General features: G+C 39.5%; 1 protein-coding gene across 1 annotated transcript in view; it reads left to right on the top strand.

The window, feature by feature from the left end:
* Positions 1–15,443, top strand: part of LOC147980108 (uncharacterized) — a 45,841-nt gene extending 30,398 nt beyond the window's left edge. Inside the window, exon 2 of the mRNA XM_087515480.1 lies at positions 15,026–15,443. Coding sequence (XP_087371606.1) covers positions 15,026–15,443 — 418 coding nt within the window. The remainder of the gene's footprint in view (positions 1–15,025) is intronic.
* The last annotated feature ends 871 nt before the right edge of the window (positions 15,444–16,314 follow it).

The following is a 16,314-nucleotide window of genomic DNA, read 5'->3' as shown; positions in this document are numbered from 1 at the left end:
ACCTCTACATCTACCTTCGGGATTAATATTAGACCTAAATAATTGTTATTTGGTGCCAGCGTTGAGCATGAACATTATATCTGGATCTTGTTTAATGCGAGACGGTTATTCATTTAAATCAGAGAATAATGGTTGTTCTATTTATATGAGTAATATCTTTTATGGTCATGCACCCTTGAAGAGTGGTCTATTCTTATTGAATCTCGATAGTAGTAATACACATATTCATAATGTTGAAACCAAAAGATGCAGAGTTGATAATGAAAGTGCAACTTATTTGTGGCACTGTCGTTTAGGTCATATCGGTATAAAGCGCATGAAGAAACTCCATACTGATGGACTTTTGGAACCACTTGATTATGAATCACTTGGTACTTGCGAACCGTGCCTCATGGGCAAGATGACTAAAACACCGTTCTCCGGTACTATGGAGAGAGCAACAGATTTGTTGGAAATCATACATACCGATGTATGCGGTCCGATGAATATTGAGGCTCGTGGCGGATATCGTTATTTTCTCACCTTCACAGATGATTTAAGCAGATATGGGTATATCTACTTAATGAAACATAAGTCTGAAACATTTGAAAAGTTCAAATAATTTCAGAGTGAAGTTGAAAATCATCGTAACAAGAAAATAAAGTTTCTACGATCTGATCGTGGAGGAGAATATTTGAGTTATGAGTTTGGTGTACATTTGAAAAACTGTGGAATAGTTTCGCAACTCACGCCACCCGGAACACCACAATGTAATGGTGTGTCCGAACGTCGTAATCGTACTTTACTGGATATGGTGCGATCTATGATGTCTCTTACTGATTTACCACTATCGTTTTGGGGTTATGCTCTAGAGACGGCCGCATTCACGTTAAATAGGGCACCATCAAAATCCGTTGAGACGACGCCTTATGAACTGTGGTTTGGCAAGAAACCAAAGTTGTCGTTTCTTAAAGTTTGGGGCTGTGATGCTTATGTGAAAAAGCTTCAACCTGATAAGCTCGAACCCAAATCGGAGAAATGTGTCTTCATAGGATACCCAAAGGAAACTGTTGGGTACACCTTCTATCACAGATCCGAAGGCAAAACATTCCTTGCCAAGAATGGATCCTTTCTAGAGAAGGAGTTTCTCTCGAAAGAAGTGAGTGGGAGGAAAGTGGAACTTGACGAGGTAACTGTACCTGCTCCCTTACTAGAAAGTAGTTCATCACAGAAAACTGTTTCAGTGACACCTACACCAGTTAGTGAGGAAGCCAATGATAATGATCATGAAACTTCAGATCAAGATACTACTGAACCTCGTAGATCAACCAGAGTAAGATCCGCACCAGAGTGGTACGGTAGTCCTGTTCTGCAAGTCATGCTACTAGATCATGATGAACCTACGAACTATGAAGAAGCGATGGTGAGCCCAGATTCCGCAAAGTGGCTTGAAGCCATGAAATCTGAGATGGGATCCATGTATGAAAACAAAGTATGGACTTTGGTTGACTTGCCCGATGATCGGCAAGCAATTGAAAATAAATGGATTTTTAAGAAGAAGACAGACGCTGATGGTAATGTTACTGTCTACAAAGCTCGACTTGTCGCAAAAGGTTTTCGGCAAGTTCAAGGGATTGACTACGATGAGACCTTCTCACCCGTAGCGATGCTTAAGTCCGTCCGAATCATGTTAGCGATTGCCGCATTTTATGATTATGAAATTTGGCAGATGGATGTCAAAACTGCATTCCTGAATGGATTTCTGGAAGAAGAGTTGTATATGATGCAACCGGAAGGTTTTGTCGATCCAAAGGGAGCTAACAAAGTGTGCAAGCTCCAGCGATCCATTTATGGACTGGTGCAAGCCTCTCGGAGTTGGAATAAACGTTTTGATAGTGTGATCAAAGCATTTGGTTTTATACAGACTTTCGGAGAAGCCTGTATTTACAAGAAAGTGAGTGGGAGCTCTGTAGCATTTCTGATATTATATGTGGATGACATATTGCTAATTGGAAATGATATAGAATTTCTGGATAGCATAAAGGGATACTTGAATAAAAGTTTTTCAATGAAAGACCTCGGTGAAGCTGCTTACATATTAGGCATTAAGATCTATAGAGATAGATCAAGACGCTTAATTGGACTTTCACAAAGCACATACCTTGACAAAATTTTGAAGAAGTTCAAAATGGATCAAGCAAAGAAAGGGTTCTTGCCTGTGTTACAAGGTGTGAAGTTGAGTAAGACTCAAATGCCCGACCACTGCAGAAGGTAGAGAGAATATGAAAGATGTTCCCTATGCATCAGCCATAGGATCTATCATGTATGCAATGTTGTGTACCAGACCTGATGTGTGCCTTGCTATAAGTTTAGCAGGGAGGTACCAAAGTAATCCAGGAGTGGATCACTGGACAGCGGTCAAGAACATCCTGAAATACCTGAAAAGGACTAAGGATATGTTTCTCGTATATGGAGGTGACAAAGAGCTCACCGTAAAAGGTTACGTTGATGCAAGCTTTGACACTGATCCGGACGATTCTAAATCGCAAACCGGATACGTGTTTACATTAAACGGTGGAGCTGTCAGTTGGTGCAGTTCTAAACAAAGCGTCGTAGCAGGATCTACATGTGAAGCGGAGTACATAGCTGCTTCGGAAGCAGCGAATGAAGGAGTCTGGATGAAGGAGTTCATATCCGATCTAGGTGTCATACCTAATGCATCGGGTCCAATGAAAATCTTTTGTGACAATACTGGTGCAATTGCCTTGGCAAAGGAATCCAGATTTCACAAAAGGACCAAACACATCAAGAGACGCTTCAACTCCATCCGGGATCTAGTCCAGGTGGGAGACATAGAGATTTGCAAGATACATACGGATCTGAATGTTGCAGACCCGTTGACTAAGCCTCTTCCACGAGCAAAACATGATCAGCACCAAGGCTCCATGGGTGTTAGATTCATTACAGTGTAATCTAGATTATTGACTCTAGTGCAAGTGGGAGATTGAAGGAAATATGCCCTAGAGGCAATAATAAAGTTATTATTTATTTCCTTATAATCATGATAAATGTTTATTATTCATGCTAGAATTGTATTAACCGGAAACATAATACATGTGTGAATACATAGACAAACAAAGTGTCACTAGTATGCCTCTAGTTGACTAGCTCGTTAATCAAAGATGGTTATGTTTCCTGACCATGAACAATGAGTTGTTATTTGATTAACGAGGTCACATCATTAGTTGAATGATCTGATTGACATGACCCATTCCATTAGCTTAGCACCCGATCGTTTAGTATGTTGCTATTGCTTTCTTCATGACTTATACATGTTCCTATGACTATGAGATTATGCAACTCCCGTTTACCGGAGGAACACTTTGGGTGCTACCAAACGTCACAACGTAACTGGGTGATTATAAAGGAGCATTACAGGTGTCTCCAAAGGTAGATGTTGGGTTGGCGTATTTCGAGATTAGGATTTGTCACTCCGATTGTCGGAGAGGTATCTCTGGGATCTCTCGGTAATACACATCACATAAGCCTTGCAAGCATTATAACTAATATGTTAGATGTGAGATGATGTATTACGGAACGAGTAAAGAGACTTGCCGGTAACGAGATTGAACTAGGTATTGGATACCGACGATCGAATCTCGGGAAAGTAACATACCGATGACAAAGGGAACAACGTATGTTGTTATGCGGTCTGACCGATAAAGATCTTCGTAGAATATGTAGGAGCCAATATGGGCATCCAGGTCCCGCTATTGGTTATTGACCAGAGACGTGTCTCGGTCATGTCTACATTGTTCTCGAACCCGTAGGGTCCGCACGCTTAAGGTTACGATGACAGTTTCATTATGAGTTTATGCATTTTGATGTACCGAAGGTTGTTCGGAGTCCCGGATGTGATCACGGACATGACGAGGAGTCTCGAAATGGTTGAGACGTAAAGATTGATATATTGGAAGCCTATGTTTGGACATCGGAAGTGTTCCGGGTGAAATCGGGATTTTACCGGGTTACCAGGAGGTTACCGGAACCCCCCGGGAGCCATATGGGCCTTCATGGGCCTTAGTGGAAAGGAGAAAGGGGCAGCCCAAGGTGGCTGCACCACTTCCCCCTCCCCTAGTCCTATTAGGACTAGGAGAAGGTGGCCGGCCCCCCTCTCTCTCTTTCCCCCTTGGGAATCCTAGTTGGAATAGGATTGGGGGGGAAGTCCTACTCCCGGAAGGAGTAGGACTCCTCCTGCGCCTCTCTCCCTGGCCGGCGCCCCCCTCCCCCCTTGGCTCCTTTATATACTGAGGTAGAGGCACCCTAGAACACACAAGTTGATCCACGTGATCTATTCCTTAGCCGTGTGCGGTGCCCCCTGCCACCATATACCTCGATAATACTGTAGCGGAGTTTAGGCGAAGCCCTGCTGCTGTAGTACATCAAGATCGTCACCACGCCGTCGTGCTGACGGAACTCTTCCCCGACACTTTGCTGGATCGGAGTCCGGGGATCGTCATCGAGCTGAACGTGTGCTCGAACTCGGAGGTGCCGTAGTTTCGGTGCTTGATCGGTTGGATCGTGAAGACGTACGACTACTTCCTCTACGTCGTGTCACCGCTTCCGCAGTCGGTCTGCGTTGGGTACGTAGACAACACTCTCCCCCTCGTTGCTATGCATCACATGATCTTGCGTGAGCGTAGGAAATTTTTTGAAATTACTACGAAACCCAACAATACCCATATTGGCTCCTACATATTCTACGAAGATCTTTGTTGGTCAAACCTTATGACAACATACATTATTCCCTTTGTCCATCGGTATGTTACTTGCCCGAGATTCGATCGTCGGTATCTTCATACCTAGTTCAATCTCGTTACCGGCAAGTCTCTTTACTAGTTCCATAATACATCATCTCATAACTAACTCCTTAGTCACTTTGCTTGCAAGGCTTCTTATGATGTGTATTGCCGAGAGGCCCCAGAGATATCTCTTCGATACTCAGAGTGACAAATCCTAATCTCGATCTATGCCAACTCAACAAACACATTCGAAGATACTCGTAGAGCATCTTTATGGTCACCTAGTTACGTTGTGACGTTTGATAGCACACAAAGTATTCCTCCGGTGTCCAGGAGTTGCATAATCTCATAGTCGAAGGAATATGTATTTGACATTAAGAAAGCAATAGCAATAAAGTGAACGATCAATATGCTAAGCTAACGGATGGGTCTTGTCCATCACATCATTCTCCTAATGATGTGATCTCATTTATCAAATGACAACTTATGTCTATGGTTAGGAAACCTTAACCATCTTTTGATCAACGAGCTAGTCTAGTAGAGGCTCATTAGGGACACAGTATTTGTTTATGTATCCACACATGTATTTAAGTTTCCGGTCAATACAATTCTAGCATGAATAATAAACCTTTATCATGATTAAGGAAATATAATAATAACCATTTTATTATTGCCTCTAGGGCATATTTCCATCAGGTTCTCCATTTATCTTTGAAGGGAAAAGCATTGACATGGTATAGGCTATGCGATGATATTGGATCTTGGAACTAGAATCAATTGAAATTGGAATTTCACCAAAAAAATTATCCTATGCATCTAGTTCATCATGATCGGAATTATATATATATATATATAATTCCAATCATGAGCTCATGAGAGAAATATATATATATATAATTTTTGGCCTCGTGAAGGAGAAAGTATCACTCTAGCCTGGGGGAGGCTTTAGTCAATGTTGTATTCATGCCCCAATCATGAGCTCTTGAGAGAAATTATCATTCAGAATTTTTATGCTCGGCTTTCTCGTGATGATCAATCCATGCTCGATACTTCTTGTACTAGATCTTTTATGAAGAAGCCTATTTAATTCAGGTGGGATCTTTTAGAAAGAATTAAATGAAACTCTGAAGATTCAGAACTCGATGAAGGTAAAGAGTCAGGTATTAAGCTTGAGTTTGATTGTGTTAAATCCTTTATGAATACCGATGCTTTTCACAAGTTTAGCACTAAATATGGGCTTGACTCTGAGATAGTAGCCTCTTTTTTGTGAATCATTTGCTACTCATGTTGATCTCCCTAAGGAGAAGTAGTTTAAATATCATCCCCTATTAAAGAACCGATCATAGTTAAAGATGAAACTATCATTTACAATGTTGATCCAGTTGTGCCTACTGCTTATATTGAAAAACCACGCTTCCTTGTTAGGATAAAGGAACATGCTAAGGTTTCAACTGTGGTTCGCAAAAGCAATATTAAAGCACCTAAACCCTCTAAGCAAATTAAAGGATAACCTAGTGTTTCTATGATTAAAGATCTCCTGGTAGAAAATATTGATGGGCATGTTATCTATTTTTGCGATGAAGCTGCTAGAATTGCTAAACCCGATGAAAAAGATAAACATAGACCTGTTGTTGGCATGCCTGTTGTCTCAGTTAAAATAGGAGATTATTGTTATCCTGGTTTATGTGACTTAGGTGCTAGCGTGAGTGTTATTCCTTTTACCTTGCTAGATCATTGATGGCACGTGTTGCCACACCCGTCCATTTTTACGATAGAATGATAGTCATTTTCACTCATATATATAGGCATGAAATATGTATGTTTATTTTATCCATCCTAGAAGAACATGCTACTTATTTCCATAAGTGGCTATTTCTCCATGTTCATATTAGGCTTGTGTGTCCTAGAAAATCTAAAAGAAAAGATTGGAAATCAGAAGTATTTCAGATTACAATGAAGAAAACCATGTTCCTCAAATCATGGTACAACCAATCCATGATTTATAGCATAAGAACACATGTCTACATATACAACAACACATCATTTATGTGCACACCAAACAAAAAATACAAATCAAAACTTATAAACCGACAAAACCAGAACCCTGAGTATGTGGTACTCACCAAAGCTCCACGCAGGAGTAACTGCAGTGACTGCCATCATAAGAGAATCTCTTTTGCTCAAAGCATCTGCAACCTTGTTTTCTTTTTTTGTATTCAATCTTGAGTAGATATCAAGGTCTTATGAAATGCAGTACTGTCTTTTGGGCGGTGTAGAAAGCCCTTGTCATTTTCATTGCAGAATGGAGGGAGTACTATACATCATTTCATGGACCATGCTTTGCTTTCTTCTGGTATGTCTTTGCAATGGCATTGTGTCTTAAGGTGTACTTGCTCATATTTGCGGTTGAAGAATTTGATCTAATCTACAGTAAGAAAAGGTTTCTTAATCTCAATATCCAATGTGAGTAGGTTAATGTGAAACAATCGGTCAAGTTGTGTTACATGCCAAACAACTTACAATTTCTTATATGGAAGTATCAACGAAGTGATTAATAGTAAGGTAGGTCAATCCAGGAAATAACTAAATGGGTAGTCTCTCGAGAAAAGTAGATATAATTGCTCCCTATTAAGCAACAACATGGTATATATTGCTGAAGCAAACAACAATAGTACCCAAGGAGGCGGTTTCCTAATATAAGTAAGAGAACACCATCTATCAATTGAGAATCCTAAACTGAGTATGATTATGGAACCGTCCTTACTATATCTTTGAATTTGTGAACATAAAACCTATGTGTCAAATGAGAATTGCCTAAATTGTTTAGTTCTCCGTGCATGTGCATGCATGTTATGTGTCTGTGATAATTACGATACACCCCACATGCTAATGGTGGAGCGATTTAGGCACCTGCTTTATAAAACATATAAGAATATATTGAGATATAGTTTGCAAAAAAATTAATATAAATGACCACCAGCATAGTCATGTTGCTTCACTTCTTCTGAATGAACTTTACCCAATTTTATAACTGAGAGATACCTAAAGTAAATGGTGAAGAAGATCGCAAGCCAGCCACTTGATGCTACATAAAAACTTGAGTATCTTTTGATAAAAAAACTATTAGCTTCTAATGTGCAAGCTCCCCTCTCATCAGAATCTAGGTGGCCTCAAGGACCCAACAAAATGTGCAAGCTGAAAATAAGCTCAAGAACACCAAATGTGGTGGCATTTATGCAATAAATACCGACTTGCTTATACATTCAATCAGTCATCCTTAGACTTAATTTAAAATGAGAATATGTATATATTGAATTAGGAATCTGTCCGTCAATGTAATTATCCACTTTTCATTTAAAAGCATCACAACCAGACAACCAACGCGAGATAAAAGAGCCTTAATCACCATTTTACCCTCATCTATTATTTTACACGAGATATTCTCACAAGCCGGTAAAATAGGCAACCTCGAACTATATGAAAATCTCACATTCATCTGTGTGCCTAATAGGTATGTACCGGGGGGTTATGTGCATGGCAGCAGACTATGCAAGCAGAGGCAACAATGACGGCAGTATCCCACGCTCCAGCTCGTAGCCTCTGCCTTCCGCAATTCATGGATCCCCTCATTGATTATTGTATGACTCGATTCAGCATATGAAGATACATGTAGTTCGAATAAGAAACACTCATGGATCCCCTCATCGATTGCTTTTTTTAATCAGAAACACATGTCGTAATTAGTACCCATGACATCAACTAAACAATGAAATGTGTACCATGCTATTTTATTGGTAGTCAGAATATCTTACTGAGATGACTAAAAATGAAATTTTAATTATTTACTTGTAGAATTCATAGTTTGTCTTGATTGGGATCATGCCATTTTGGATCAGAATTAAGCATTTCAACTTTCCAGTCATGATAAGATAGTAAACAAGCAATAATATTATCAATAAAATGAAAAAATACAAATGATCTAGTGGAAACAATTAAATCAAGCTTCATAGCACAGAGGGGTGGAGATGACCAAACAATGTATAGATTGGTTGCTCCAAAGGAAACATATAATCAACAACTTTTCCGTCAATAAAAATTGCAAAACACTTACACATATCCATAACACACGCTGCCTTCCATCAACAGCAAGAACCGAAGAGCAAGATCTAAGAAAAAAATGCATATGGGGGAGGTGGTGGGGCGCTCACCTTGTTGCTGCTGGCTTGTGTAGATTGGACAGAGGCAAGAGCTGCGGGCTTGGGAGGAGAACAATGGGTCATGGAGATCAATCAATCATGACCCAACATCGCTGCCTTCACGGAGAACCCAGCAGCGGAGGCGCTGTCCGCTGACTCAGTCAATCATCGTTCATGATTAAACTTCATGGTTGTTGACTATCATACCCCATCCGGCCACGTCGCTGGCGTCCGCGCCCCATCTGGTGGCGGCGCTCATGTTTGTGCAATCGAACGTCATTCGTGCGACCGAACGGACCATCGAGGGGCTGTCCACCTTGTCCTTGCACACCCAGCGTAGCCGCCATTGCAATCTGATACCCCACATCAGTCTGGCAGCGAAAGCGAAAGAGACCAGGTCACGAACATTCGTTGTTTTAGGGTTCTATGCTTGTGTTGCGATGTTGGACGGGATGTTAGTACAGGCCAAGTAGTCCGGTAGGCCCAATTGAACGTAAGACACCCAAAAAAGCCACCGCGGCAGCGGCCCAAAAAGGCCAGCACAGCCTGACGCGTGTGTCAGCCTGCACACCAGATTTAGGTGGGACTAACAACAAATCCGACAGCCAAAAACGACTAAAAGTGATGATCCAACAATTAGAAATGCTGATGGCCTGAGAGGGCTGGAAGGGTGCTTAGTTTTAATGCATCTAAATACCAAGAAATTATGAATGATATAGATGTTACTGTTAAACTTGCCAATAGAGACACCAACACACCACTTGGGATTGTCAGAGATGTTGCAGTCTTGTGTGGGAAAATAAAATACCATACTGATTTTCTAGTTCTTGGTTCCCCACAAGATGACTTTTGTCCCATAATCTTTGGTAGACCTTTCTTGAACACTGTTAATGCCACTATAGATTGCCATAAACAAACTGTCAGTGTTAGCTTTGGTGATGAGTCTCATGACTTTAATTTCTCCAAGTTTAGTAGATAACCTCATAAGAAAGAATTACCTAGTAAGTATGAAATAATTGGTCTTGCTTCTATGGCTATGCCTCCTACTGATCCTTTAGAACAACCTTTGCTTGACCATGAAAATGATATGCACTTGCGTGAAAGAAATGAAATAGATAAAATATTCTTTGAACAACAACCTCTACTTAAACACAATTTGCCTATTGAAACTCTTGGAGGTCCTCCTCCGCCTAAAGGTGATCATGTGTTTGAATTAAAACAATTGCCTGACACTTTGAAATATGCTTATATTGATGAGAAAAAGATATATCCTATTATTATTAGTGCTAACCTTTCAAAACATGAAGAAGAAAGATTACTAAAAATTCTAAAGAAGCACTGTTCTCCTATTGGATATAGTCTTGATGATCTTAAGGGCATTAGTCCCACTCTCTGTCAGCACAAGATTAAAATGGAACATGATGCTAAACCCGTTGTTCATCAGCAACGGCGTTTGAATCCTAAGATGAAAGAAGTGGTAAGAACTGAAATACTGAAGCTTCTAGAAGTAGGTATAATCTATCCCAGAGCTGATAGTAGATGGATAAGTCATGTTCATTGTGTCCCTAAAAAGGAAGGTATTACTGTTGTTCCAAATGATAAAAATGAACTTATTCCACAAAGAATTGTTACTGGTTATAGAATGGTAATTGATTTTAGAAAATTAAATAAAGCTACTAGAAAAGATCATTACCCTCTGCCTTTTATTGATCAAATGCTATAAAGATTATCTAAGCATACACACTTTTGTTTTCTTTATGGATATTTTGGTTTTTATCAAATACCTGTTTCACAACCTGATCAAGAGAAAACCACCTTTACTTGTCCTTTTGGAACTTAGGCTTATAGACGTATGCCTTTTCGGTTATGCAATGCACCTGCTACCTTTCAAAGATGCATGGTTGCTATATTCTCTGATTTTTGTGAAAAGATTCTTGAGGTTTTCATGGATGATTTTTATGTTTATGGAACTTCTTTTGATGATTGCTTAAGCAACCTTGATCGAGTTTTGCAGAGATGTGCACAAACTAATCTTATCTTGAATTGGGAGAAGTGACACTTTATGGTTAATGAAGGTATTGTCTTGGGGCATCAAATTTATGAACGGGGTATTGAGGTGGATAAAGCTAAAGTTGATGCAATTCACAAAATGCCATGTCCCAAATAAAAGGTATTCGTAGTTTCCTTGGTCGTGCTAGTTTTTATAGGAGGTTTATTAAAGACTTGTCTAATATTTCTAGGCCTCTTATTAATCTTTTACAAAAGGATATTCCATTTGTTTTTTATGATGATTGTGTAGAAGCCTTCGAAACACTTAAGAAACTCTTAACTTCCGCACCTATAGTTCAACCACCTGATTGGAACTTGCCTTTTGAAATTATATGTGTTGCTAGTGATTATGCTGGTGGTGCTATTCTAGGACAAAGAGTTGATAAGAAATTAAATGTCATCCATTATGCTAGTAAAACTCTAGACAGTGCCCAAAGAAATTATGCTACTACTAAAAAATAATTTTTAGCAGTTGTGTTTGCTTGTGATTAATTCAGATCTTACATTGTTTATTCCAAAGTAATTGTTCACGTTGATCATGCTGCTATAAAATATCTTATGGAAAAGAAAGATGTTAAACCTAGACTCATTAGGTGGGTTCTCTTGCTACAAGAATTTGATTAACATATCATTGATAGGAAAGGAGCTGAGAACCCCGTAGCAGATAACTTTTCTAGGTTAGGAAATATTCTTGATGACCCACTACCTATTGATGATAGTTTTCCTGATGAACAACTAGCTGCAACAACTGTTTCTCACAACACACCTTGGTATGCTGCTACCTCTTGAGCTTGTGTTGGTTTTTCCCTTGAAGAGGAAAGGGTGATGCAGCAAAGTAGAGTAAGTATTTCCCTCAGCTTTTGAGAACCAAGGTATCAATCAAGTAGAAGACAACGCAACAAGCCACCGTATACCTGCACAAACAAACACCAACTTGCACCCAACACGACAAAGGGGTTGTCAATCCCTTCACAGTTATTTGCAAAGTGAGATCTGATATAGATGGATAAACGGTAAAGTAATATTTTTGGTATTTTTGGTTTATGGAACGGAAAGTAAAAGATTGCGAAGAAAGTAAATAGGAAACTAAAATTGTAGGTCGGAAACTTATATGATGGAAAATAGACCCGGGGGCCATAGGTTTCACTAGAGGCTTCTCTCAGGATAGAAAATATTACGGTGGGTGAACAAATTACTGCTGAGCAATTGATAGAAAAGCACAAAGTTATGACGATATCTAAGGCAATAATCATGAATATAGGCACATTTCCGTGTCAAGTAGACCAAAACGATTCTGCATCTACTACTATTACTCCACACATCGACCGACTCCTGCCTGCATCTAGAGTATTAAGTTCATAAGAATAGAGTAACGCATTAGGTAAGATGACATGATGTAGACGGATTAACTCAAGCAATATGATGAAAACCCCATCTTGTTATCCTCGATGGCAACAATACAATACGTGTCAGTTCCCCTTTTGTCACTAGGATCGAGCACCGCAGGATTGAACCCAAAGCTAAGCACTTCTCCCATTGCAAGAAAAACCAATCTAGTTGGCCAAACCAAATCGATAGTTCGAAGAGACTTGCAAAGATATCAAATCATGCATATAAGAATCCAGAGGAGATTCAAATAATATTCATACATAAGCTGATCATAAATCCACAATTCATCGGATCTCGGCAAACACACCGCAAAAAAGTATTACATCGAATAGATCTCCAAGAACATTGAGAACTTTGTATTGAGAATCAAAGAGAGAGAAGAGGCCATCTAGCTACTAGCTATGGACCCGTCGGTCTGTGGTAAACTACTCACGCTTCATCGGAGAAGTGATGGTGTTGATGTAGAAGCCCTCCGTGATCAAATCCACCTCCAGTAGGATGCCAGAAAAGGCCCCTAGATGGGATCTCATGGGTACATAAGGTTGCGGCGGTGGAAAAGTGGTTTCGTGGCTCCCCTGGAAGGTTTTGGGGTATTTGAGAATATATAGGCGGAAGAAATAGGTCGGTGGAGTCACGAGGGGCCCACAAGGGCGGGGCTGCGCCCTACCCCCCTGGGCGCACCCTCCAACCTTGTGGACGCCTCGTGGCTTCTCTAACTTGCACTCCAAGTCCTCTGGATGCCTTCTGGTCCAAGAAAAATCATCGCGAAGGTTTCATTCCGTTTGGACTCCGTTTTGTATTCCTTTTCTGCGAAACTCTAAAACAAGGAAAAAACATAAACTGGCACTGGGCTCTAGGTTAATAGGTTAGTCCCAAAAATCATATAAAATTGCATATTAATGCATATAAAACATCAAAAACAGATAATATAGTATCATGGAACAATAAAAAATTATAGATACGTTGGAGACGTATCATATGCTAACTATGCTAATTACATTGTTGCTAAATATATACCACCTAGTTTCACATACCAAAAGAAAAAAAAAATCTTTTATGATTTAAGACATTATTTTTGGGATGACCCACATCTTTATAAAGAAGGAGTAGATGGTATTATTAAACATTGTGTACTTGAGCATGAACGGGAACAAATCCTACGGAAATGTCATTCTGAAGCTTATGGAGGACATCATGCGGGAGATAGAACTGCTCACAAGGTATTGCAATCTGGTTTTTATTGGCCTACTCTCTTCAAGGATGCCCATAAGTTTGTCTTATCTTGTGAAGAATGTCAAAGAATTGGTAATATCGGTAAGCGTCAGGAAATGCCTATGAATTATTCTGTTGTTGTTGAACCATTTGATGTTTGGGGTTTTGATTATATGGGATCTTTTCCTTCCTCTAATGGGTATACTCATATTTTGGTTGTTGTTGATTATGTTACTAAGTGGGTAGAAGCTATTCCAACTAGCAGTGTTGATCACAACACTTCCATTAAAATGCTTAAAGAAATTATTTTCCCAAGGTTTGGAGTCCCTAGATATTTTATGAATGATGGTGGTTCACACTTTATTCATGGTGCCTTCCGTAAAATGCTTGCTAAATATGATGTTAAACATAGAGTTGTCTCCCTATCATCCTCAATCTAGTGGTCAAGTTGTTAGCAATAGAGAAATAAAATTAATATTACAAAACACTGTCAATAGGTCCCGAAAGAATTGGTCTAAGAAATTAGATGATGCACTTTGGGCTTACAGAACAGCTTACAAAAATCCTATGGGTATGTCTTCTTATAAAATGGTTTATGGAAAAGCTTGTCATTTGCCTCTTCAGTTAGAACATAAAGCATATTGGGCAATTAAAGAACTCAACTATGATTTCAAACTTGCCGGTGAAAAGAGGTTATTTGATATTAGCTCACTAGATGAATGGAGAACCCAAGCTTATGAAAATGCCAAATTATTCAGAGAAAAAGTTAAAAGATGGCATGGAAAAAGAATCCAAAAGCGGGAATTCAAAGTTGGAGAATATGTTCTTTTGTACAAGTCTCGTTTTAGATTCTTTGCAGGGAAACTTCTTTCCAGGTGGGAAGGACCTTATATTATCGAAGAGGTTTACCGTTCTAGAACCATTAAGATCAATAATGCCGAAGGTACAAACCCGAAGGTGGTCAATGGACAAAGCATCAAACATTATATCTCTGGTAGGCCTATTAATGTTGAAAGCAATATTATCCAAACCATGACACCGGAAGAACACATAAAAGAAACCTTCCAGAACACTCCAGAATCCTAAAAAAGAGGAGGTACGTGATACAGTAAGTAAACGAACTCCGAAAATTTTCTGTTAGTTTTGGAATACAACAAAAATTAGGAAAATAAGAAACAATCAGGAAGGCAACCGAGGAGGGCACGATACACCAAGGCGCGCTTGCCCTCCTTGGCGCGCCCAGGTGGGTTGTGCCCACCTCGGGAACCTTCCCGACTCCGTTTTCCTCACGTTTGCTTATTTCTCAAGATAAAAAAATCTTTGTATACCCCCCGAACGTATTGACCACTTCATCACGGAGAAATCTTCTGTTCTTGTTTCTTGCTGTCTTTCTAACAGATCTAAAAATATGTTGTCTCAAGATTCAGAGGGAGAGAGGCATGTTTCTCACCAGCCTCTCAATCCAAATGTCTTTAAGAAGACCTTCCCATATTTTTGGTTCAGGGATGAGGAGGACATCGATCCGGATGATATGGAGGATGCATCCTCAGATGAAGATGAAGTTACACTACCTCAACTTGGAGATACACATGTGGAGCTCAAGAAGTCAAGCCTCACCAACAAAACTAAAACCCAATCTATCCCTTCTCATTTTCTACAAGATAGCAAGGCAGCATTATGCAAGAAGATATTAAAGCTTGAGCTAGAGAATGAGGATCTTAGGGAGGATAATTTTAGCCTCCGACGCAAGCTGGAGAAGAAGAACATGACCTCACCACCACCACCATCATCATCTTCCCCACTAAAGGAGACTTGAGTACATGGGTATGGGCACTCCCCTTAGCTTTTGTCAAGCTTGGGGGAGATGCCCCGGTATCGTATCACCATCACTTTTATCGCCTTTACCTATTTTAGTTCGATCTTTAGTTTTATCATGAGTTAGTTGAATAAAAGTTTAGCATGATCTATCTTCGAGTATTAGTTCTTGTGATCTATCTATGTAATTGAGCGAGAGTTATATAATAAAGTTTAGTTTGAGTTTTTGCTTCTTTACTTTTATGTTGCAATCAAATAAAATGAAATAATTGGAAAAGATCATATGCTAATCTTATGGTAAGTAGTGACATCACATAAGTAAAAGTATAAGTGGTAAAATTTATTGGAGATTGACAAACACATCATTGGTCAATGATGCAACTCAAGAAAGAATTAATAAGGGAAGAGAAGATTCACATGCAAATACACTATCGTGGACATCTTTTATGATTGTGAGCCCCCATTGAATATTATATGTCAAAATTGTTGACGTTGGCCAAGGAAGACAATGTAATGATTTATGTTTGTTCATATTCACACAAAAGTTATATTTTCATAGATCCTTCAACATGTGGTGCTTGCTCAATGTCTTTGCTAGCCAAAATTCCACACTAAGTAGAGATACTACCTGTGCATCCAAAAACCCTAAACCCGAATCTTGTTTTGAGATTCCACCATACCTACCCATGGATTGAGTAAGATCCTTCAAGTTGTCATCGGCGCAATAAGGCGATAAAAATTGGTTCGAAAAGTGTTTGATCATTTAGTGTGAGAAAATTGAGTGTTGTATGAACTTGCGATGGCAAAGTAATAAAAGTGACGGACTGCATAATAAAGGTTGCTATCATAAGGGACAATATAACATGATGTTC

Source organism: Triticum urartu, chromosome 3A, assembly GCF_056163025.1.
Source record: "Triticum urartu cultivar PI428250 chromosome 3A, HENAU_Tu73, whole genome shotgun sequence".
Classification (NCBI taxonomy): Eukaryota; Viridiplantae; Streptophyta; class Magnoliopsida; order Poales; family Poaceae; genus Triticum; species Triticum urartu.
The sequence above is the reverse complement of the archived record's forward strand: the minus strand, read 5'-3'. Positions and strand labels throughout refer to the sequence as shown.